This window comes from Jaculus jaculus, chromosome 11, assembly GCF_020740685.1.
Source record: "Jaculus jaculus isolate mJacJac1 chromosome 11, mJacJac1.mat.Y.cur, whole genome shotgun sequence".
Taxonomy (NCBI): Eukaryota; Metazoa; Chordata; class Mammalia; order Rodentia; family Dipodidae; genus Jaculus; species Jaculus jaculus.
Window position 1 is genome coordinate 39,062,747 of NC_059112.1, and position 25,858 is coordinate 39,088,604.

The 25,858-nt window shown below is 45.8% G+C and overlaps 1 protein-coding gene across 1 annotated transcript in view; it reads left to right on the top strand.

The window, feature by feature from the left end:
- Sel1l3 (SEL1L family member 3) overlaps positions 1 to 24,314 on the top strand; it is a 136,963-nt gene extending 112,649 nt beyond the window's left edge. The window contains exons 18-24 of the mRNA XM_045130273.1: positions 4,667 to 4,757; positions 4,893 to 4,977; positions 6,017 to 6,126; positions 12,222 to 12,349; positions 12,923 to 13,025; positions 13,105 to 13,177; positions 23,135 to 24,314. Coding sequence (XP_044986208.1) covers positions 4,667 to 4,757; positions 4,893 to 4,977; positions 6,017 to 6,126; positions 12,222 to 12,349; positions 12,923 to 13,025; positions 13,105 to 13,177; positions 23,135 to 23,283 — 739 coding nt within the window. The 3' untranslated portion in view covers positions 23,284 to 24,314. The remainder of the gene's footprint in view (positions 1 to 4,666; positions 4,758 to 4,892; positions 4,978 to 6,016; positions 6,127 to 12,221; positions 12,350 to 12,922; positions 13,026 to 13,104; positions 13,178 to 23,134) is intronic.
- The last annotated feature ends 1,544 nt before the right edge of the window (positions 24,315 to 25,858 follow it).

The following is a 25,858-nucleotide window of genomic DNA, read 5'->3' on the forward strand; positions in this document are numbered from 1 at the left end:
AGGTTAGCCAACATAGAGCAGTGGGCTTGGGGTAACACAAGGAGGCCTGAAAAGTTAAAGCTAAAAGAGATTCAACGTTTTCACCAGAACCATGGACTCCTCGGGGAGTCCAGGAGGTTTTCTTTGTGTACAGTTTTGTTGTGTTTTTCTTTTTCCCCTTCCTGTCTGAGCTGCTTTAGGCATTGGCAAAAAAGAGCACAGAGGAAATCAGAATTGTTTGAGAAGCTGCTCAGAGGTACTCAAAGTCACGACTCACAGCGAGTGGCCAGAAGAGTGATGATTAAGACATGTCTTTGTAAACGTGCTAGAAACGTCTGTGCTGGGTCTGAAATGAACCCCTTCATTGCCCAACTCTGTCGCAGTGACTGTCCAGGGCCCCGCTTTACTTCCGTCTAGGGCAAATTTGAAGTGCTTATCTTGAGGGAACTCATGGAAGGAAAGGAAGGTTTTGAGGCCTTTTTCTTAGCTTCCCGCAACGAGCAGATGTGGAGTGAATGCTTGTTCTAGAAGATCAGGGTAGAAGTAGCTGTAATGAATACTTGCCGCTGGTTTCTGTTGAGACAGCGAGGTGAACACACCATGTCTGGGAAGCTGGGGAGGCTGGTCTGGAGTGCCCCTCCCCCCCCAGCCCTCGCCATTCAATAAGTGAGGACATGACAGGAGCACACCCAGGCACTGCGTGATTGGTTCTGCCACAGGGAAGACAGGTGGGTTTCTGTTTAGAACTTCTGTTGACATCGATGTTTTTAGACATCTCACTGTGATGGATTTCCGTTCTTCTTTGATGGAAATGCTTCCGAATCCTATAAATTTTCCTTCTGGTTTATATAATTGGACAATAGCAGTTTCCCTTCCCTCCCTCACTGCCAACATAACTCATCTTACAAAGAGTGTCAACCTCCTGCTCAACAACCCCGGCCCCCACGCACACTGTTCAATGCTAATAGCCAGCCAACGGATTTCTCTACTGCCCAAGAGAAGCTTGTTTTGCCAGGCGTGGTGGGGCACGCCTTTAATCCCAGCACTTGGGAAGCAGAGGTAGGAGAATCGTCGTGAGTTCGAGGCCACCCTGAGGCTCCATAGTGAATTTCAGGTCAGCCTGGGCTAGAGTGAGACTCCTACCTCGAAAAATGAAAAAAAAAAAAAAAAAAAAGAGAAGCTTGTTTTGCAATATATATATATTTTTTCACACACACATACATGCATGCATGCATACATACATGTATACATACATACATATATATATGCATGTATATTTTTGGTTTTCGAGGTAGGTTCTCACTCTGGCCCAGACTGACCTGAACTTCACTATGTCATCTCAGGGTAGACTCGAACTCACAGCGATCCTCCTACCTCTGCCTCCCGAGTGCTGGGATTAAAGGCGTGCGCCATCACAAGGATGGGGAAATTCTGGTAGGCTCAACTGGCATACTCTCTGTCTGGGGTTGGGTGGGCTCTGAGGAGTCCAGTACCCAAACGTGATTTTTGCAGGCTGTACTGCATTTACCGCTGCAGTTATGGGCTTGTTATCTGATGTGTCTTGGGATGGGGGATGCTGCTTAGCTGACCTCAGCTGTCTTTAGCATGAGTCACGGCTAATTGGTCCGTTATCTCGGGTATCTCACAGGCTGGGAATCAGCTTTGTGGCCTTCCAGCCCGTAGCCTTCAGCTTGTCTGACTGAAGGTCTATCTGACTGTCCTAATTTGATCCCCAACCACCTCTCTCTGTCTCTAAGTGATGGTCTGTCCAGGGCTGCTAGTAGCGGTTTAGAAAGATGATTTCAGAACATTTTCCTGATTTCCTGTCACCTGCATATACACTCTTCTCACCCCTCCCCAAACCAGTTTCTAAGTAGCTAAATAATGTTATTGACTTACCCTGAAAAATAGACTGTAGAAACAAATCCTATGGTTAAAATAAATTTTTAATTATAAACTGGATCATACACAAAAAGTGAAGGAAATAGATGAGTCAAAAGAGGAACATAAAAATTACTTGCATTCTCACCACATAGCGCTCAGTCCTGGCAGCACGATCGTTGAGAGCTGAGTTTCCTGGGCACGTAAGTGTCTGAGTCCGTGCACTTGCCTCAGCTTACTTCCCTTTGGCAAAATGGGATGGACTCTTTTATTCTGCTTTCTTTTGCACTGAATGGAAATTTGTACATTAACATCTGTGTTTTTTCTATTTTTTTTTCACATTTTATTTGCAAGAAGAGAAAGAGAGAGAGAGAGAGGAAAGAGAATGGGCACACCAGGGCCTCCAGCCCCTGCAAACAAACTTCAGATGCATATGTCACCTTGTGCATCTGGCTTTATGTGGGTACTGGGGAATCAATCCTGGGTCCTTAGGTTTTGCAGGCAAGCATCTTAGCTGCTGCGCCATCTCTCCAGCCCAAGTTTTCTGTGCTTTTGAAAATTCTTTATAGGATCATTTTTTGTTGTTTGTTTGTTGTTCAAGGTAGGGTTTCACTCTAGCCTAGGCTGACTTGGAATTCACTATGAAGTCTCAGGGTGGCCTCAAACTCACGGCAATCCTCCTACCTCTGCCTCCCGAGTGCTAGGATTAAAGGCGTGCACCACCACACCTGGCTTTTTTTTTTTTTTTTTTTTTTTGAGATAGGGTCTTATGGAGCCCCAGCTCACCTCAAACTCCGTATAGCTGACAATGAATGCCCTTGAGCTCCAGATCCTCTTGCCTCCACCTCCTGAGTGCCAGGATTATAGGGGTGGGCCACCACCCCGGGTTTTAACGTGGTATGGATGACCAACCCCAGGGCTTCATGCATGGCAGGCAGCACTTTAACCAATGGGGCTACATCATCAGACACCCCCTCCCTATTGCTTGAGTCAGAGTATTGTTTATTTATTTATTAAGAGAGCCAGTACCAGGGCTTCCAGCTGCTGCAAACAAACTCCAGATACATGCAGTACCTTGTGCATCTGGCTTATGAGGGTACTGGGGAATCGAACCTAGGTCCTTAGGCTTCACAGGCAAGCACCGTATCTGCTAAGTCCTCTCTCCAGCCCTTGAGTCAGAGTCTCACGTAGCCAGTCTGGTCGTCAGCTCACTGAGTCTCTGAGGATGATCCTCCTGCGTCCATCTCCCAAGGGCTTAGGCTGCAGGGATGCACCATCACCCCCAGCTTAAAACACGCTTACTGGCCACATCTGAAAGTGGCCGCACCGTGAGGCAACTGGACTAATCACCGCTTTTCCATTTTCTTTGTTATGGTTCATCTGAACAGCTCTCCCATTAACTCCTTTGCAAAGGAATCTTTGGACATAGATCGTGGATTTTTTTTTTTTTTTCACTAGAATAAACCCCACAAGAGAGAAGTTTAGAGCCAATTGGTATGTTCATTCTTTTATTTATTTGAGAGAGAGAGGGAGATAGAGAATGGGTGCTCCAGGGCCTCCAGCCACTGCAAATGAACACCAGACACATGCGCCACCTTGTGCATCTGGCTTTATGTGGGTCCTGGGGAATCCAACCTGGGTCCTTTGTCTTTGCCGGCAAACACCTTAACTACTAAGCCACCTCTCAGCCCCTCTGTTCATTCTTATACTTGTATGACCACCTTACCTCCAGAGCCCTTGTGTTCCTTGACCCTCCTGCTAGTGGTGAATGTAGGGAGGTGTCCGTTTCCCCGGGCCCGTGTCCCATTACTCCATGCCTAAATCCCTGGGCAGCCTTTCAACAGATGACAAGTGTCCACTGAGCCGGGCATGGTGGTGCACGCCTTTAATCCCAGCACTTGGGAGGCAGAGGTGGGAGGATCACCATGCGTTCGAGGCCACCCTGAGACTCATTAGTGAATTCAAGGTCATCCTGGGCTAGAGTGAGACCCTACATCAAAAAAAAAATATATATATTTAAAAAAAAAAAGTGAGCTGGAGAGATGGCTTAGCGGTTAAGCGCTTGCCTGTGAAGCCTAAGGACCCCAGTTCGAGGCTCGATTCCCCAGGACCCACGTTAGCCAGATGCACAAGGGGGCGCACGCGTCTGGAGTTCGTTTGCAGAGGCTGGAAGCCCTGGCGCGCCTATTCTCTCTCTCTCCCTCTATCTGTCTTTCTCTCTGTGTCTGTCGCTCTCAAATAAATAAATAAATAATAAAAAAAAAAAAACAAGAAAAGTGTCCACTTGTTCTTCTGCGCCTCTTCCGTCACCATGAGACCAACATTTATTTTGTCATGTGTTTGGGCCACTGCTGGCAAGCTTTTGTAGACTGTCTCTCGGCTGCCAGATTGCTAATGCGTGACAAAAGCTCTGTGTTAATTAAGCTTGCTCGCAGCCCTAAGCCCTAGAAAGCCTTTCACAAAACAAAACACTGTAAAGGCTGGAGTTTTTTTGTTAATACCACTTATCTCCTCTAAGCGAGATAGGAGGATTGCAGGAGGATGGAGGGCACCACGCGCCACTCAGCCGGTAGAGGTAGCTGTTGCCTCGACTAGCTCCCAGTCTCTCCGCCTTCAGCCTTGAAGACAGAAAAGAAATCAGCACGTGCAGTATTTTTAACAACCGGATTTATTTTAAAAAGAACTCATGATTTTGTGGTTTTAAAAAACTGCTTATTTTGTGCCCCCTTATGTTTGAATATAAAGCTCTCTGCGCATATTAGTAAGAGCCACTATATGAAATTTATTATTAATCATCTATTTTTAGGCATGAAGCTTTGCTGTATTATGTGTTAGCAGCAGAAACTGGAATTGAAGTGTCACAGACAAATTTAGCTCACATCTGCGAGGAGAGGCCAGTATGTAATGTATTCTTCTCCCAATAGAAGCGCTAAGATTAAGAATAATGAATTTAGTTTTATGGGGCGGGGGGCAGAATTAGTCACTGGACAGAAATATTAATGAATTAACTTTCTTCCCCTTTTACCTCCTAGGATCTGGCTGAGAGATACTTGGGCGTTAATTGTGTTTGGAGATACTATAATTTCTCTGTTTATCAAATCGATGCCCCTTCATTTGGTATGTATAGAAAAACCGGTGCATTGGAGGTTTTTAATCTTTTCTAACAGGGAACATCTAACAGCTTTGTATGGAGTGTGATATTTCTAAACAATTAGGAAAGAAGGTGAAAAATCTCTGCAATTAAAGCCGAGTCTGAACTGCTGACAGCCTCCTACCATGTACTTCCCTTTGCCTTGTCCCATGATGTGCTGGGAGCCATCTCCCAAACAAAGTGGCTCAAAACAGAGCTCTGTTAAGGTCGGATTCCCTGAGTGGGCCATTCGTCCTTCTGATTTCAAATAGGCTTCCGGTCCCCCTGCTTTGTTCCCTTTAGCATGGTGCAGCCTAAAGGAACTTCTTTAGCCAGGAGCCTTTGCCAGTGGAAGGGACTCTTGGAAGATGGAATTGTGGGAGGAGGGGAGGAGCCTAGCTATACTATCTCTCTGCTTTGAGTCCTGTTTCTGGCAGCAGCTGCCCTACTGTGTTCTAACACTCATCAGGTCAGCTCTCCCAGGCCCCGGAGGCTCTGAAAATGCCACAGCCATCCTCTGACACAACCCTTCCCCATCTTAGGGATGACAGTAATTTCCTATAGGTTCCCATTTGCCCTTTCAGCTCTTCCAACGCAATCACCCCCTTCCTCATAGTGAAATCCCCCTGTGGAGCCACAAGAAATGGATTCTGGTTTTCTGCTTGGATGTTGATCTCTACACTCCTAAGTAAATTGAGCACATGGCTGAAACAAAGTTAAAAAGATTCAGGGCCCGTGAACCTCTGGAAATAACGTAGCAGATGTGACATAGTCAAAGACAAGCTTGGCTATGAGCTTGTCACCACAGATTCCCTCAAGCAGACCTGTACAAGGAAGCCTCCAGAGAAACCAGCCATGTGTAGAGATGGGCGAGCTCAGAGCTTAATCTTCTACCAGGGAAACATGAAGATGTTCTGTATGCATATAGTAATGGAGATACTCTGGTGAGGGTGTGGAGCAAGGATGTAATACGTTGGTCTAAAAACAGACCAGTTGACAGGTGAATGTGTGTTTTGTGTTCTACAGCATATTTGAAAATGGGAGACCTTTATTATTATGGACACCAGAACCAGTCCCAAGACCTTGAGCTGTCTGTGCAGATGTATGCCCAAGCAGCCCTGGACGGAGACTCCCAGGTAAGCCACAGAAACCAGCTGTCAGGATCCAGGACAGAGCTTCCAATGCCCACTCTCATTGCTCCCAACAGTTCTGAGGAAACCTCCGCTGAGCACTGGGTGGTGCTCCCCACACCTTTCTCCCACCAATTCCAGATGAATGAGGTTCTTACATTCATTCCAGAGTCAGAAAATCACACCCAGGTAATGAATTATCAAAGGCTAGATAACTGATAGTGAGCCAAGCCACCAGAGTCGAAACCTGGTCTCTGGCTGGGGACCAGAAGGTGTTTCTACCAGATTCCATCCAACTAACTCATAAGGCAGAGACTTCCAGGTAGCAGTTTACATTGCACTTGAGCTAGGATCTAAGTGACAGGACCTGCTTCTCAGTGACCTTTCCAGAAACTTCTTATTTTGCTATAATTTTAGACTTCTAGAAAAGTTGTAAGAGGAACCCAGAAAGTTCCTAGGCACCATCATTCCACTTCCTTTAATGTTAATATCTTAAACAACCTTGGCGCTGTCAAATGAGGAAAGGGACATTGGGGCAGAATCATTGCCTCTACTTTGTTGTGATTTCAGTTTTCCACAGTGTCCTTTTTCTATTCTGGGGTCCTGTGCAGGGTCCCACATGACATTTGTCACCTGTCTTTCCAGACATCTGTAACTTGCAACAGTTCCGTAGTCTTTCCTTGTCTTCATGAACTTGATACTTTCAGAGATCACTGGTTGAGTATTTTGTAGAAGGTCCCTTGTCTCTTGGGCTGTCTGAATACACTGAGGTTAAGTATTTAGTGCAAGAATGCGACAAGAGTGCTGGGCAAGGTGGTGCACATCTGTAATCCCAGCAATGGGGAGACCAAGAACAGAGTATTGTTACCTTGTCTCAACAAAAAGAAGAAAGAAAGAAAGAAAGAAAGAAAGAAAGAAAGAAAGAAAGAAAGAAAGAAAGAAAGAAAGAAAGAAAGCGGGGGAGGGGGCAGGATTGTTGGTGTAGATAGTACAGTTGATAAAGATTGTGCCTCATAAGGATGACCACCTGAGTTCAATCCCGAGGCAGAGACAGGAGGATCCCTGGGGCTGCTGGTCAACCAATCTAGCCAAATCGGTAAGCTCTGGACCAATGAGATCATGCCTCAAAGGAGTTGGACAGAATTCCTGAGGATAAAACCCAAAATTTCCTCTGGCTTCCACCCACATGAACGATCACACACAGACGTGAAGGCGGGGAGGGACAGACACTACAGACGTGACGTCTCTCTGAGCATCATATCAGGAGCGCATGAGGTTGGAAATCCCCACCCCCGGCAAGCTGACTTTACCTACCTGGTGCAGGTGGTTTCTGTACGGCTAATCCTTTTGTCTTGTCCAAGTTATCAAATATCTTGGAAAGATAATTTGTAACTCTGCAAACATCTTGCTTGTCCTCAAAAGTTTGCCCAGGAATTCTAACAGATCTTGCCTGCAATGGTTATTAGTGTGGTATTCCAATGACCATTCTTTCCATACCCGCTCTCCGTTTGCTAACTGAAGTCATGTGAGGATCTCTGAGTCTTTTTCATGGGGGAGGTTGGAACTGTTGTTACCTGCTTGTGTGTTTTGGAATCTGATCATAGAGCAAAACCTGGAAACAGCTTCATCACTCCCTCATTCTCTATCCCTCCCATTCCCTCCCTCAATCCCTTCTTCCTTCCCTTCTTCCTTCCCTCCAACTTCCTCTCTCTTCCATTTTTATAGAGTCAGGTGGTATCTTTCATCATTTAAAATTAGGCCTGGAGGGCTGGAGAGATGGCTTAGCAGTTAAGGCACTTCCCTGCAAAGTTAAGGACCCAGGTTCTATTCTCTAGAATGCACATAAGTCAGATGCACAAGGTAGCACACACTTCTAGAGTTTGTTTGCAGTGGCTAGAGGCCTTGGAGTGCTCATTCTCCCTCGCTCTATCTGCCTTCCTCTCTCTCTCTCTCTCTCTCTCTCTCTCTCTCTCTCTCTCTCTCAAATAAATAAGTAAATAAATAAAATATTTTTAAAAAATAGCTGGGTGTGGTGGCGTACATCTTTAATCCTAGCTCCTGGGAGGCAGAGGTAGGAGGATTGCCATGGGTTCGAGGCCACCCTGAGACTCCATAGTGAATTCCAGGTCAGCCTGCACTAGAGCGAGACCATACCTCAAAATAAATAAATAAAAATAAAATTAGGCCTGGATGAGCTGGAGAGATGGCTTAGTGGATAAGGTACTTGCCTGCAAAGCCTAAGGATTTGTTTATTGATTTATAGGAGGATCATTCTTTTTTTTTTTTTTGTCTTTTGTTTTTTGTTTTTCGAGGTAGGGTTTCACTCTAGCCCAGGCTGACCTGGAATTCACTATGGAGTCTCAGGGTGGCCTCGAACTCACGGCAATCTTTCTACCTCTGCCTCCTGAGTGCTGGGATTAAAGGCGTGCGTCACCATGCCTGGTTTAGAAGGATCAATTCTTTAGGTCCCACATAAGCCAGATGCACAAGGTAGCACATGCACCTGGAGTTTGTTTACAGTGGCTAAAGGCCCTGGCATGCCCATTTTCCCTCTCTCCCTTTCTCTCTTTCCCCTTCTCTCTGTCTCAAATTTAAAAAAAATAAAATTAGGCCTGGATAATTTGGTTTTCAAATTTGATTTTTTTTTTTTAAGAAAGGCAATGTTTACAAAGAAAAGCAACAAAAGATAAACTTAAAAGACAAGAAGAGCTGGGCACGGTGGCGCATGCCTTTATTCCCAGCACTCGGGAGGCAGAGGTAGGAGGATCATTGCGAGTTCAAGGCCAGCCTGAGACTACATAGTAAATTCCTTGTCAGCCTGGGCTACAGCGAGACCTTATCTCAAGAAAACAAAGCACAAACAAAAGGCAAGAAGAAATCCAAGAATGCACGTGCAGTTTCGTGGCCAGGTCTATGTCTGTTCATGTTCCCTTCCAGTCCCTGCCCACCAGCTCCTGGGCGAGCACTGCCTCTGGCAGACTTGCCGCTCTGGAGATCCGTCTTCCCACTAAACTGAAGCACTGGGTGCGACTTACTGCATTGCCAATGGTGAATCTTATTCTTCTGTTTGCTAACTTATTTATTGATCAACATGTATTTACAGTATATTTACAGTGGTAAATAAAGTCAGGACTATGGAGTGGGGACGTAAGGTGAAGAAACAATATTCCTGCCTTTGTGAAATTTATAGTCTGTGGAGGAAGAGTTGGAGGGTGATTGCTGTTGTGCTACAAGGAACACTTAAGGTCTCCTGCTTTCCTCTTCATTTGAATAACTTAGCTGTATTCTAAGAGAATGTGGCTTAGTCACTCTCAGTGGTTTTATGACTATAAGATAGTATAATGCTATTCTCTTTTCTGAAAGGATTTTCCAGCTACTACCTTAGCCACAGGAGAGGATAACAGAGTCCTGTAGCCCGGGGTGACTGGATTCTGCTGAATAACTGCTAGCTGATACTTCCTTATTGCTTCGAATTCCTTTTGTGGACTTTCTAGTGAGGAAGAAGACTTGATACATCTGTACTCACTGATGACAAGCTAATCTTTATATTTTATGCAAACCACCTATTCTTATTCTTTGCCTGATTATCTACTGGAACTTTGATATTTTTAAAAATTAAGTCATAATTAGTTCCAAATATATCTGTCTGGTGAACTTTAATGAACCTTAAGTAAGGGCATTGCATACAAATGCTCCCTCGCCTATGGCTCACTCAGTTTGATCTTATTTTTTTGTTGATCAGAACATTCAAAAATTTTATAGCAATCTTTTCTCTTCTCTTGTTCTGATGAATATGCATGTGTGTCTTTAAAATACTTGATGCAGCCAGGCATGGTGGTATATGCCCTTAATCCCAGCACTTGAGAGGCAGAGGTAGGAGGATCTCTATGAGTTTGAGGCCAGCCTGAGACTACATAGTGAAGTCCAGGTCAGCCTGGGCTAGAGTGAGACTCTACCTCATTAAAGAAACAAAAAACATACTTCATGCTTTGGGGCTGGGGATGATCCAAGAAGCTAAATTGCTTGCAAAGCATGCTGGATCAGTTTTGATTCCCAGGTTTCATGAAAAGCCAGATGCGCAAAGTAGATCATAGTTCTGGAGTTCACTTACAGCAGCAAGAGACCCTGGCACACCCAAGCTGTCTCTCATAAATGATAGACAGACAGACAGATAGAAGGATAGATAGATAGATAGTTTGCTTAAACAACAACAACAACAAAAAGACAGTTCATGCTCTGCTTAGAAGCTAGCTGAGCGGAAACTCTGGGTCCTGCCTGCTTCCATTTCAACCTCAGCTCTGCCACTTTCCAGCTGGGTGATCTTGAGCAAGTCTCTTAACTCCTCTGGGCCTTAGTTTCTTAATCCATAAAACCAGGGAGGATAATAGTACCAATCTTGATTCGTTGTTCCTTTTTACATTTTTATTTGTTAGAGACAGAGATAGGGGGAATGTGCCAGAGCCTCTTGCTGCAGGAAATAAACTCTAGGCACATGTTCCACGTTCTGTGTCTGGCTGTACGTGGGTGCTGGGGAACCAAACCTGGGCTAGTACGCTTGGCAAGCATGCGCCTTTAACCACTGAGCCTTCTCCCCAGCCTTGATTCATTGTTATGAGAACATGGCCTCATATCAAGCAGAAACTCACTCTTGTGCTACTGTTCTGATGATCCTGGCTCCACATGCCACAGTGAGCCCTGATATGTACAATCTGGTGGATGTTCATTTCAGGTAGCCCCTGGAAGACAAGTTAGGGGAGAGGTGATAAATCACTAAAACTTGACCAGGAGGGGCTAGGGCAATGTCTCAATGGGTAAAATTCTTGCTGTGCAAACACGAAGATCTGAAGTCAGATCCCCAAAACCCGTGTAAAAAATTGGGTGCAGCTGCACATGCCTATAATCTCAGCACTGGGGCGGTAAAGACAGGAGGATCCCTTGGGCTTCCTAGATAGCTAGTCTAGGTGAATTGATGAGTTCCAGATTCATTGAGATTTTGTCTCAAATTATAAGGCTGGGGAAGATGGCTTAGCTATTAAGGTGCTTGCCCGCAAAGCCGAAGGACCCTGGTTCAATTCCCCAGGACCCACGTAAGCCAGATGCACAAGGTGGCACATGCATCTGGAGTTCATTTGCAGGCTAGAGGCCCTGGTGTGCCCATTCTCTTTCTACCTCTTTCTCTCTATCTCAAATAAATAAATAAATAAAATATATTTTAAAAAAAAGGAAGGAAGAAAGAAAACAACATATATATACATATACATATACATATACACATATACACATATACACACACATATATATATATATGAATTCCAGGTCAGCCTTGGCTAGAGCAAGACCCTACCTCAAAAAAAACAAGCAAACAAACAAAGTATAAGGTAGAGAGTAATTGAAGAAGATGCCCAGTGTCAACTTCTGGCCTACACACACACGCACTCATCCCCCCCCCCCACATAAATGTTTGCCCACACATATATGAACACACATATACCACACCTAAAGCCCAAAAGAGTGCCCCAAATCAAACAATAAACAAAAACATGACCATGAAGTCTACGAAAGGCAGCACCTAGTCTCCTTTGTGACTCTCAAATGGTGAGTGCCACTTCATCTAAGGGAGGCATGTTAGGGAAAGTGTACAAGGAAGAGCTTGGAAAATGCCCCACGGTGGAGATTGTTATGAAAGGCATCATGGGAGGTTTTCCACACGGACATAGGCCATCTAAGCCCATGCCCATAGGTTATCCTTCAGTTCACCAGGTCTCTGAGAGGTTGATGGTGACTGAAGGTATAGCCTGGAAATGATGGCCATTGCCACTGTGTTCTGTTTTGTTGACTATGCAAGGATTCACTTTCCTTGAGTTCTGTATGAGAGCAGGAGACAGAAAGGGTAGATGTCTTTCCTGGCATCTGAGCAGATGGGGTACAGCATTCTTTGAGAGCCTCCCCACTCGACTGCAAATAAATTTCTCAGACGCTCAACCATGTGGCTCTGGCAACACAAAAGAAAATGTGGAGGTTGTAAAAGTTTACGTGGTGATGAAGGGTATGTGCCTGGGTTTTATTCCAAGTTGATAACTGTGTGTGTGACTTGATTTTAGGGATTTTTTAACCTGGCTCTGCTGATTGAGGAAGGCACCATTGTCCCACACCACATTTTGGATTTCTTGGAAATTGACCCAACCCTGCATTCCAGCAATATCTCCATACTCCGGGAGCTGTATGAAAGGTAGTTCAGAGCCACTCCAACTCAGTGGCGACTGGGGGACCCAAATGGATGCCGTTTGCCCTTGGGTTCAAGTTAGCTTCTCCCTGGATTTTGTGATGCCAAGTATTAGAGAAAGGCTCCAAGGGTTACTGCTTATAGAGCCCTCAGCCAAACCCAAATGCATCTGCCCTTTCTAGTATCTGAGGTTTCCAATATATAATATGCTTGATTTGAAGTTCAAGTGCTGACCAAGGTTTTCCATGAGAGTGGAAAAAAAAAAAAAAACCCACACATCTGATTAGCTTTTCTGAAAGATAAGGAGTCCTTCCTACACCTGGACTTTGGACATTCAGACAGAACTACCGCCTGGGCAGGGCTTGTACTCAGGGTCTTCCTTCAGCATGAGGGACCCCAGTGAGATTTTTGCTAGGAGCTCAGAATGCCGGGTTCCAGCTGGTTTCCGTCTTGGCATCTCCTCCCGAGGGTGTTGGTGGACACAAAAGCAGACATATAAGTGTGAGGGTCTGAAAGGCCAGCTGTGGCTGGTGCCACCAAAGCCAGCTGACACCCGGCTGCTGTGGGCTTCGTCTGCAGGTGCTGGAGGTACAGCAACGAGGACTCCCTCAGCCCCTGCTCCCTGGGCTGGCTCTACCTGCACCTGCGGCTTATCTGGGGCGCTGTCCTGCACTCTGCCCTGGTAGGTATCATCTCCCAGCCCTGCCCCAGGGGCCCCTGCCCTTTGCCAGTCATCTGACACGCTCTCCGGATGTCTGCAGATCTACTTTCTGGGAACCTTCCTGCTGTCTGTGTTGATCGCCTGGGCGGTGCAGCGTTTCCAGCTTGCCTCAGGTAAAGATTGGTCTAGAGCCAGGGCAAGAGGGAGAGGTAGCGGTTCCTCGTCCCTTGCAGTGAGTGACACACCCTCTCCTCACGTCCTTGGTTATGCTTCCTCTCTCGTCCTGCACAGTGTGGGAAGGGTCCCCTCCCAGTTCATCATGATCCCTGGTGGCTAGAGGGCACAGATGGTTATATTTCCCCAAGAATTTTTTTGAAAATACATCATCTACCCAAACTCCCCCTTACATACTTGAAAACATAGTCCTGAACCCTGTGTCAAATAATGAAAGGAATGAAAGTAAACAAGCACTCAAAATGAAAACGAATAAACATACCTGGCCCGCAGGAGTCACCAAGGAAGACAGGCCACCTTTGTGCCACAAGTCACACACATCTGAGCTGGCTCTGGGGAGTAGTTAAAGAGATAGATGCCTGCATCTCTTCTGCGGGCTAACACTCGTCAGCTGTGTGACTTAGGCCAAGTTATTCAACCTCTCGGATTTCCCAACTTCTCATCAATCAAATGAGATTGTAGCAGCTATTTCTCAGGGATATAAAACGGGGAAAAAAGTTTAAGTGAAAAAAAAAAAAACTGTATAGAAATGGCAATTGTGGGCTGGAGAGATGGCTTAGCAGTTAAGGTGCTTGCCTGCAAAGCCAAAGGACCTCAGTTTGATTCCCCGGGACCCACATAAGCCAGATGCACAAGGTGGCATTTGTATGTGTCTGGAGTTCGTTTGCAGTGGCTGGAAGCCCTGGTGCGCCCATTCTCTCTCTCTGCCTCTTTCCCTCTCGCAAATAAATAAAAATAAAATATTTGAAAAGTAATTAAAGAAAAAGAGAAGAAAGGGCAATTGTAGTTTAATATATCAGCTATTCCACTTATCTGACAATGCTGAAACCCTCTCCATTGTGTGTGTCTACCCTGAGTTAGAGGAAGGCCTTAATGCTGTCTTTCAGGACTCACACTTTGTAGACACAAGCCTACGGACTCTTGGGAAAAAATTCAAATTGGCATCCCCTTGAATGGCAACAGGAGGATGGACTAACTCCCAAAGGCCACCAGAGTCCCTTACAAGTGGACACATGAGGGGACAGGCCAGCAGTTGAGTGTGGTCATGGCCATTATTTGTGTGGAGCTAATGAAAGATGAAAGGAGTGCTTCCCACTTCCCTTCCTTCGGCAAGGAGGAGTCTCTGGTTGTGAGATGGAGTCACCTTCCTCTCACTCACCCAAGGGAGTTGGCGGCTGCCATCTACACTGAGCCCTTCCAGGCTGGAGGCCGGTCCTCCGCCGCCTCCTACGTCTCTCCCGGGCACATTCTGTTCTGGCCCTGAGCTGGTTGCCAGGTACAGCGCATTCATTTTGCATCTTGTCAGTGTTTTCCATTTCAAATTATCTTTGTCGTTCGCACTCCGTGGCGATATTGTTATGATTATTACGAATGCAGTTCCGTTAGAGTTGCTGAAAATTGACTTGATGATGTTATGCCAGCTGGTAGCCATGAAAATTCATGGGCGGTGGAAGCGCTTTCATCAGAAGTTGGCTTTTTCCTGTCTTCACATCTTCATTATCTGTTTCCCCACAGTCGTCTTGCCTCCCTGTCCCTCCTGCCTTTCATATATTTTCCCCTTCCTATCTCTCCTGGATTCATTCTTCCACACAGCCTCCTAAATTTTACAAAAATCCCCCTCCGTCCTCCTGACCAGCCCCTACAGAAAGTTATGACTAGATAGGATCTTAAAAATAACTTAGGCCAGGCGTGGTGGCGCACACCTTTAATCCCAGCACTCGGGAGGCAGAGGTGGGAGGATCGCCATGAGTTCAAGGCCACCCTGAGACTACAGAGTTAATTCCAGGTCAGCCTGGACCAGAGTGAGACCCTACCTCAAAAAACCAAAAAAAAAAAAAAAAAAAAACCACTTAATTCTCTGTTTTTTCATTTCACAGACAAGGAAACTAAGGCTAGCAGGGGAAGTGTTGCAGTCAGGTTCGCATTGCTGGTAGAAATCACCCAACCAAGAGCAGCTTGTGGGAAAAAGGGATTTATTTTGGCTTACAGACTCGAGGGGAAGCTCCATGATGGCAGGGAAAATGATGGCAGGAGCAGAGGGTGGACATCACCCCCTGGGCAACATAAAGTGGACAACAGCAACAGGAGAGTGTGTCAGACACTGGCAAGGGGAAGCTGACTATAACACCCATAAGCCCGCCCGCCCCCGACAATACACTGGCTCGAGGAGGTGTTAATTCCCAAATCTCCATCAGCTGGGAACCCAGCATTCAGAGCATCTAGGTTTATGGGAGACACCTGAATCACACCACCATGCCAAGTAAGGAAAAAAGGCCAGGAAAGGATGTAGGGGACAGAACTTTAAACTTGCTTTCAGAACTTTGGGTGTCTTAGCATGTGGCTGTTGAACGTCCCACACCTTTTCTCCCCACACATTACAAATATTTATGAAAGGTTTTAGTAGCTTTGAATAAATTTCATAACATTAATCTAGCCCAACACATACTTGCCTTAACAGCAGTATAAGGGGAAAGTAAAAGAACAAATTATAGCCAGGCATGGTGGTGCACACCTTTAATCCCAGCACTCGGGAGGCAGAGATAGGAGGATTGCTGTGAGTTCAAGACCACCCTGAGACTACATTGTGAATTCCAGGTCAGCCTGGTCTAGAATGTGACCCTACCTCAAAAAACCAAAAAACAAACAAACAAGCAAACAAAAAAACCCAAAACAAAAAAAGAACAAATTATAGCAAATAATATGTTTCCATATGTATGTTCTAGTTCAGTGTTTCTTCATTTTAACGTGCACACGAAGCATGTAGGGACCATAGTCAGTGAGCCTGGTTATTTCTTTTTTTTTTTTAATTAAATTTTTTTTTTAATTTTTATTTATTTGAGAGCGACAGACACAGAGAGAAAGATAGAGGGAGAGAGAGAATGGGCGCGCCAGGGCTTCCAGCCTCTGCAAACGAACTCCAGACGCGTGCGCCCCCATGTGCATCTGGCTAACGTGGGACCTGGGGAACCGAGCCTCGAACCGGGGTCCTTAGGCTTCACAGGCAAGTGCTTAACCGCTAAGCCATCTCTCCAGCCCAAACCTGGTTATTTCTAACAAGATTCCAGGTAATACCCATGTAGTCATCATATAGAACATGCTTGGACCAAGAAAAGCAGAATAAATTGAAAAGGCTATTGGGGCGTCGTGGCGCACGCCTTTAATCCCAGCACTTGGAGAGGCAGAGGTAGGAGGACTGCCATGAGTTCGAGGCCACCCTGAGACCACATAGTGAATTCCAGGTCAGCCTGAGCTACAGTAAGACCCTACCTTGAAAAAGACAAACCACAACAAGAAAGGCTCACACTGACAGAATGTACCTGCCAATCAGTTGTTTTTCAGAATTAATTATTTATCAGCAAGCTTTTCAGTTGCGATACTGAAGCCCCTGTTGTGTTCAGCATAACTAACCTTGTCTCCCCCGAGGTTATGGTTGTGATACACAGCAACATGCCAAGGCGTCGGCCATGTGAACTGGTTCTTCGGGGCAGAGCAGGGCAGGATTTAGGAATCGCCAGCAGTGGAGGGGTCAGGCTGCCAAGATTCTTGCTTTGTCACTAGCTCATGGCAAGGTCGAGCAAGGAAGAAGCCCACCTGTGCCTCAGTTTCCTCTTCCATAAAACAGTAGAAATAGTAGCACACCTGTTTCTTACTGTAGTTGAGAAGACCAAACAAGATGGTGTACAGCGTTTAGAACTCCACCAAGATGGAGGAGTGAGGCATTTTACCTGCAATTAGCCAGTGCAGCCACCAGGGGACGCCTTAACTTAAACTCGCCTCATTTATCTCAGTGAGGATTTGCCAGAGCCTAACACGCTTTTCTGCCCTGTTCACTGTAAAACATGACTCTTCAAAAGCACAAAGGTGCCGACTGTTCCATCAAAAGTACCAAGATATGGTATAGATATCAACTCTCTCAGCAGGACATGGCCTTTAATCCCAGCACTCGGAAAGTAGAGGTAGGAGGATAGCATTGAGTTCGAGGCCACTCAGAGACTATGTAGTGAATTCCAAGTCAGTTCCATCCCTAATAAGGTCATTGCTTCCAAAAGTAATTCGAGGTCCCTGGGTCCTAGGTGGCCCTAGGGTCACTTGATTAACACAGGTCTGAAAGCAAAGCCTCTGTTACCTCATGCCCACTCTGTCACTCCAGGTCTGTTGGATATTCAGTTTAGAGGTCACCCTAATGAATGCCATTCCCGTCTCCCCACTCCCAGGAGTCGACCTGTCTCCAGTCGTTCATGGGAAAGGCTGAGACCCTGTGCACCCTGTCTCCCTCTTGGACTGCCAAGGATACCAAGCACATTACCTTAGTGGAACAGTCTTTCAAAACCCCAAAATCCTAAAGCCTGTCCACCTCTGCCTGCCACAAGCCCCCCTCCAACAACAGCAACTAAAGCCTGCTGACTGCCTGAAGGGAAGTGAAGGAAAAATTGGGAGAGAAAGCAGAGATACCATTCAAAGCAGGAGCCCTCCCTAGCCATGAGTGAGCAGCCTTAATTTGAAACTGCAGAAGCTGGAAGCTTCCAAAATCATAAGGGCTCCAAACTGAATTTTTTTTTAATTTTTAATTTATTTATTTGAGAGCAACAGACACAGAAAGACAGATAGAGGGAGAGAGAGAGAATGGGCGTGCCAGGGCTTCCAGCCTCTGGAAACGAACTCCAGACGCGTGCGCCCCCTTGTGCATCTGGCTAACGTGGGACCTGGGGAACCGAGCCTCGAACTGGGGTCCTTAGGCTTCACAGGCAAGTGCTTAACTGCTAAGCCATCTCTCCAGCCCTCCAAACTGAAATTTTGAGCATTAACCTCAAGTGGAAAATTCTGCCCCTAAATGTCACGTGACAGGTTGACGTCAAAACATGAGTGCAGCTGGGTACAGTCTCCCACACCTTTAATCCCAGCACTCAGGAGGCAGAGGTAGGAGGATCGCTGTGAGTTTGAGGCCAGCCTGAGACTACATAGTGAATTCCAGGTCAGCCTGGGCTGGAGAGCAAGAAGCCTACCTCAAAAACACAAAACAACAACAACAACAAAAAAGAAACAAAGAAAACACCACCCACCCACCACCACCCCCAAAATGGACACATTATCTTTCAAGCCATGAAGATAAGGTGTACATATGAATCATAAGTGAATTTCACATTTAGATTCGAGTCCCATCCTCAAGATATCTGATTATGAGCAGGCGTGGTGGTGCACGCCTTTAATCCCAGCACTTGGGAGGCAGAGATAGGAGGATCGTCATGAATTTGAGGCGATCCTGAAGCTTCATAGTGAGTCCCAGGTCTGCCTGGGCTAGCGTGAAACCCTACCTCAAAAAAAAAAAAAAAAAAAAGATATCTGATTATGTGTATTCCAATGCCCCCATCCTAAACCAGAATTCCAAAGCCCTTCTGGTCTCAGCCATTTTAGATAAGGAATCCTTCACCTGCAGAAGGACTGCACACTTTCTGTCTAAGGGATGCACAATACAGGGCCAGGTGTGCAGAGCCTCCAGCTCCTAGTACAGCTAGATGGCTGGGCCCATGCCAGCCTATTCACTGTTCTCCCCATTCATGCCCACTCACCCTTTCAGACAGTGGTTAGCATAGGTCCTTTTAAAACGAGTAAAATGATAGCAGCAAGATTAATTAAGCCTTTCCTGCTTTGTTCCTGTCCTCTACATTTCCAGCTAATGAGATTTCTGCCAAAACACAATGAAATGTCACCAAGTGGTGCGCAGGAAGAAAGCAATAGCCTTGAAGTCAGAGATTCCATGGCAAGGGCCTGTCTCCCCTATCCCGTTACTCTTGGCTCTCACTGGTACCTCCACAGAGAAGAAGCATCCCATAGCTGCGCTGGGCTCTGCTGGCTTCCCTCCACTTCTAATTCATACACAGCACAAGGTGCCCGTGGCTTCCCTCTTACTCATGCTTGCCAGTGGCCTGCTGGGTCAGAGTTAGCCCATTGTATGGCATGGGCAGGCAGGGGCACACAATGACTTTCAACAGGGGTCTTTTCTGTAAAGCACCAGATAACAGACACTTTGGGGTCATCTCTGTAATGACTGTACCATGTCCCCGGGGCTCAGAAGCTGCCCTGGTGGCTGGGTTTCCATTAGAGAGAGAGAGAGAGAGAGAGAGAGAGAAAGAGAGAGAGAGAGAGGGAGGGAGAGAGATTTGAATTTCAAATACTTTTCACATATTATGAAATCCCACTCTTGTTTGGATTTTGTTTTCCCATTTAAAAATGTAGAAACTCGGCCTGGGGAAATAGCTTAGTTGTTAAAGCATTTGTCTGTGAAGCCTAAAGACCCTGGTTCAATTCCCCAGGACCCATGTAAGCCGGATGCACAAAGGGTGTAAGTGTCTGGAGTTTGTTTGCAGTGGCTGGAGGCTCTGGTGCACCCATTCTCGCTTTCTCTCTGCCTCTTCCCCCAACCCTCATCTCGCTCTCTCTAAAATAAATAAATAAAATAAAGGCATAAGCTACCATTCCTGCCTTTACAAAAAGGATGTAGGGCTAGAGAGATGGCTTAGCAGTTAAGGCATTTGCCTGCAAAGCCTAAGGACCCAGGTTCGATTCCCTAGGACCCGTGTAAGCCAGATGCATAAGGTGGCCCATGCGTCTGGAATTCATTTGCAGTGGCTACAACCCCTGGCATGCCCATTCTCTTTGTGTCTGTCTCTCTTCTCTCTCTCTCTCTCTCTCTCTCCTTGCAAATAAATAAATAAAATAAAGAATGTAAAAACTGTTCTTAGGTCTGAGCCATACAGAAACACGAGGTGGCTACCTGCGGCCCTTGGTCCTTAGTGTGTACAGACTTACTAATGTACAGAAAACAGCCCCCAAGGCAGCAAGGAATTCCCAACTCACTTCTCTTTGGCTCTGGAATACACTTTGTAATTTTTAAACAGCGTGATAACTTTCGTGGATACCTTGATTCTAGTCCAGTAATAAAATCAGCACACATTCCAGGTGAGCAGAGACAAACAGGTCACTCGAAAATTAAGACATGCCATGGTGGGGGGTGCATTTTGGCAGTGATTAAAAGTCCACAGAAGGGAGGCCATCCTCTCAGGGGTAATAATAAACTTACTGCAGGGACAGAGAGCGCTTTGACTGTGCTCCCGCCAGAAGGCTTAAATGGCAGCAGTGCTAATTAGACATTCCTTTCACATTTACACATTGGCACTTTTTGTTTTAATCGGAAAACTGATTGTTGATTTATCTTGTTGCCATGGTGATTTAAACATTCCCTGTGCTTACCTTAGTGTTATATTAACTTTCACAGAGATCATGAGAAAGATCCTGAGGTCAAGGGGTGGGACACAGACCCCCATCTGCTCCAAGCCCCTTAGTTCACAAGGGAAGACACCAAGACACATGGGATTCTAGCTAGCACTTTGAAACTGAAACAACCATGAATCAGCATCTAGCCTAAGGAGAATTGATGGCAGTTAGATGAGGCTTGCCGAGACCAGGTCTGACTGCAGAGCAGTGATCTTTGTACCTCATCACAAGGTCACCAGCCACAGTGATGGCTTTAATGACCCTAGCAATATCCCATTACACCACAACAACACAGAGTGTCCCCAATCCACACAATGTAGGTGTTAGATAGAAGGGACCCTAAAAAGTTTGAGATGGGGAGGTAATATGATGGAGAATGGAATTTCAAAGGGGAAAGTGTCGGGGGAAAGGGAGGGAATTACCACGGATATTTTTTTATAATCATGGAAAATGTTAATAAAAATTAAAAAATAAAATAAAAATAAATAAACAAAGTCCTGTGTGTTCAGGTAGGAAAGTCAAGCTTCTTGGAGACCCATGCTCCAACTTCCTGCAGTGGCCCTTAGGGATGGTATGGCTACTTAGAGGAGGCATTCTTGAAGGTTATTTTTTCTAGAAATTGGATTGTCAGCAGGTGGTAGCTTATGTGGGCCCTGGAGAATCAAACCTGGGTCCTTTGGCTTTGTAGGCAAGCACCTAAACTGCTCAGCCATCGCTTTCGCCCCTGAATATACTTTGAAATCCATTTATGGACTGGAGAGATGGCTCAGTGGTTAAAGGCCCTTGCTTGCAAAGCCTGTTGGACCTGGTTAGATTCCCCAGTACTCCTGTAAAGACAGATGTACAAAGTGGCACGTGCAAATGGAGCTAATTTGCAGTGGCAAGAGGACCTGGTGTGCCCATTCTCTCTTTATCGCTCTCTTCCTTCCTCATTCTCTCTCTCCTCTCACAAATATATAAATAAAAATAAAAACCACTTACTTTAAACTGTGCAAGACTAAGCTATTAATGAGCTTAACATCACTGCTTAAAGGCAAACCAAGCCATGTTTGCACAGACTTTGACCACTGAGCTAACCAGACATCACACAGCTCCGTTAATCACTCTCCCCACTTTATAGATAAAGAAACTAAGGCTTGGGATTACCCAGCTGCTAAATGTCAGATCTAGTCAATTCATTCTTTCTGGCTTTGAAGATTGCGGTGATTTCTTTGAGTCTCAAAGAAAGCAGTAGGCAGCCCCAAAACAAACCTTCCAACTCTTTTATCAGTCCTGAAATCCATGCACCTGGAATGAACACATTTCTCAATAACCCAGTTGCCATTTACCATATGCTTGTTGGTGCCAGACAATATTCTAAATGCTCTATGTGCGAGAACTCGTTTAACCCATGCAGCAACTCCATATGGTGGAAATACATTTGCTTTCTCCCCTTTTATTTTGGAGGCAGGGGCCCGTGGGTAACGTGTCCAAGGTCGCGCAGTTTTGAAAGGGCAAAGCAGACAGGCTATAGAGCCCACAGCCCTCTGGGGACACTTTTAAGTCTCAGTATATAAAGTGGGCTTTGCCGGTTCTCATTTGGGCTGTGTGGGAGTGGCCTTGCGGAAGGCCCAGCACCATTCCTGGCCTCTGTACTCCCTGAAGGCCACTAGTCCCTGCCCCCAACAGATATGACAACCAAAAATGTCTCTTGACATTGATACTGTCCCCTAGAAGGCAAAAATCCACTCCCCTTTGAAAGCTACTGACATAACATATAAAAAAAAAACTGCAAGCTTCTCTTTCTCTGTCTGTTGCTCTCAATAAATAAATAAAAATAAACAAAAAAAACTTTTAAAAAAGGGCTGGAGAGATGGCTTAGCGGTTCAGCACTTGCCTGTGAAGCCTAAGGACCCCGGTTCGAGGCTCGATTCTCCAGGACCCATGTTAGCCAGACACACAAGGGGGCGCACGCATCTGGAGTTCATTTGCAGTGGCTGGAGGCCCTGGTGCGCCCATTCTCTCTCTCTCTTGCTCTCTCTCTCTTTCTCTCTCTCTGTCTGCCTCTTTCTCTCCCTGTCTGCTGCTCTCAAATAAATAAATACAAATTTTAAAAAAACCTACAAGCTTCTCTAAAATCAGCCTTCCAACAAGATAGATTGATAGTCAAGCCTAGTAATTGTGTTTTCCAACCCTTATGCAGAACTGTTTAAATAGAACAATTTTAGGGTCACTTTGGCACACCATCCAAATGTAGTAAGAATGTGAGTAAAACCAACACTCCTTTCTCGGTGCTTGACATGATTTATGACTTGCATTGTATGGGCATCATAGAAAGAGAGAGAGAGAGAGAGAGAGAGAGCAATGGCCCGTGGAATGGGTCACAGGGTTCTCTGCCCAGAAGTTCCGGCAGAAATCCAGTGACTTAGAATCCCAGAGATTTCTGCATATCCATCCCAAATCGCCATTTTTATAGAAGGTGACACCAAGGTCTAAAGAACTAGATATGGGTCCAGGGTTGCCTGGCTACCTAGCGTCAGGGCATCTGGCCAAGAGCATCCCTCCTGCCTACTGGAGTATGGGGGTGGCTGTGTGTCCTGTATTTTCAATGTTTCAATGTTCAACTCCGTTACATGTCTCTGCAGCCACTGGTTCCCTTCCAATGCCAGCCTGGGCCTCTACAGACCCCACCTTGTCCACCACGACTCCAACTGTGCCTCCTGTTGCAGATGGCCCTGGCCATGACCAGCTCCCCGTGGCTGACAGCTCCGACAGCCCGGAGCCACATGGGTGACCCTCGGACTCCAGCTCTCTCCGGCCGAGAGACACCCTTCAGCAGCTGCTTTGGGAAGGCTGGGGTCAGGGCATTATACTGGTGAATACCTTTAAAAAGTCTTGACAACTGGATGCAGATTTTGCAGTGTGTCTTTTTTCTTAAAAAAATCAAATTACAAGGACATGCTCAGAGCAGACTGCGGTGATATTAAAGGTTATTAGATGCTAGGAGCATCTTGTTCGGAGGCGCACGTGGAAAGGCTGACTGGATCATCAGGTTTAGGTCCCTGATGAGCGTATGTTTTGGGAACTTGCCTTATGATAGGCATATTGTTTCTCATACATGGCTCTCCATGCTCTCACGACTCTTAGTCCTTTGTTCATCCCTTTTTTATCAGAGAACAGAAAATTGTGAAACTGTGACTCCTCTGTAGCATGGACGATGTTTTGGTACCCGAGTTGGCCACAGCCTGCTCCCAAAAGCCCGGCTGACAGGTTGCTTTGTAAGTTCCAAACCTGGCAGTTAGAAAGCACCTTGGGGGGAAAAAAAAAAACAAGCAAACAAACAAACAAAAACTCAGTGTATGCAGGGAAGGCAATGGCTTTGTACATTGGTTTACATTTTTCTCCTTGAATTTTTCTAGAGTCGTAGTGCTTCCAAATCATTTGATGACATTGTTGGATATCTTTTATGTTTCAGTTGCAATCCACACAATAACGTCTAGAGAATCCTTAGTGTATAAAGGTTGTCTTTGCCACAAATTACCCATTAGACTAGAGATGGGCAGCAATGCAATATGCAGAAAAAAAGCCTTTAGCTCATAGTTTCATCCCTAACCTTTAGGCCTGCCTGAGTCTATATAGGGGTGTGTGTGTGTGTGTGTGTGTGTGTGTGTGTGTGTGTATGGTAAGAGGCAAGGTAGAACAGAATGTCTGTATACTGTATGCTGCTAAGGTAGTCAATAAATCAGTAATGCAATATTGTGGGACAAACTACCCTTTGCACTACTTTATTTACAGTAGTAAATAAAATTATTTTTATACAGTTGACTACCAGGAAGTGATTTCTTTTCCTTTTTATAGCTACTGTGGTCGTCATGCAAGGTGCTGAGGCCCATGCATTCTCCTTCAGAGGTAAAGGGGAAAGAGAGCTCCCCGTGGAGGAGATTGGTTCTGGTAACCCCTTCCTACCTGCAGAGATGAAGGTGGCTCTCATCCAGGAATCCTGAGCCCAGGGCAGAGCCTCATGATATTTGCACAACCTCATACCTGGTTTCCTGGCTTCTTGCCACCCTGAGGCTAGGCTGTAGATCAATTCTGGGTTAAGCCCACAGTTCACCCTCTTTCTCCCATCTATGTGGCTCTTGTTTTATTTTATCGTATTTTATTTGTTTTTTTGAGGTAGGGTCTCACTTTAGCCCAGGCTGACCTGGAATTCACTATGTCTTCTCCGGGTAGCCTCAAACTCATGGCAATCCTCCTACCTCTGTTTCCCAAGTGCTGGGATTAAAGGCATGCGCCACCACACCCGGCTGTGGCTCTTATTTTAACAAAAGTTGTCTGGCTTGTTTCCAAGAGTCAGACTTTGGGACATTGGGTGCAAGCTTTGGCTCTCACTCAGTAACTAAGTTGAGGAGTCAGTCACCCTCTCTGGGCCTCAGTTTCCTGTGCTGGAAAACAAGAGTAAGAAAATCCAGGCCTTGGGCTTCTTGTGAGACTTAAATGAGCGCGTGTGCATAAGCCCACAGGACAGTGCCTTGTACATCATCAGTACTTGCTGCTGTTAGGAAGAGAAATGTGAAGGCCAGGCAGTGGACTCTGCTTGGCCCAGATCCTAACCTGTAGGCAAACACACCCATTCTCTACCTGTTGGAACAGCTACACCTCTCCTTCAGGTACAGAGACTGTCCAAGGTCATTCCCTTGCAAGGCAGCCCATGTACAATTACTCAGTGATGGAGGTGCAGCCTTTGATCCCAGCACAGTTGCTATCTGGGCTATTTATTGGTCCTGTTGTCCTGAGAATGGTACAAAGAAATATCCTTGGGATGAAAAATCAGGAGTAAGAGTGCATCTCTCCCTTCATATAAGAATGATGGAGAGCTAGAGAAATGGCTCAGAGGTTAGGGCATTATCCTGCAAAGCCAAAGGACCCAGGTTCAATTCCCCAGGACCCATGTAAGCCAGATGCACAAGGTGACGCATGCACCTGGAGTTTGTTTGCAGTGGTTGGAGGTCTCTCTCTCTCTGCCTCTAATAAATGAATAAAAATTGTAAAAAATATTTTCAAAAAAATGACTGATGCAGGAAAGCAAAGTTCCCTTTGCCTCAGTTTGGAACCACCCTGAAGGCCATCCCACTTCAGAACCACCCCTCACTGCAACCCAGCTTCCCCCTGCACCCCTTCTGCCCTCCTCACTCGCATAGGATCTCCTAACATGGACCCCATAAACCTTGACATCTAACTCTGTGCATCAACCCCTAAGAAACCCAAATATGTTCATTCACTAGGGCTTCAGTAACAAACTACCATATTCTGGGTGGCTCAAGCAAGAGAAATTTGTTTGCTCACAGTTCTAGAGGTTGGAAGTCCAA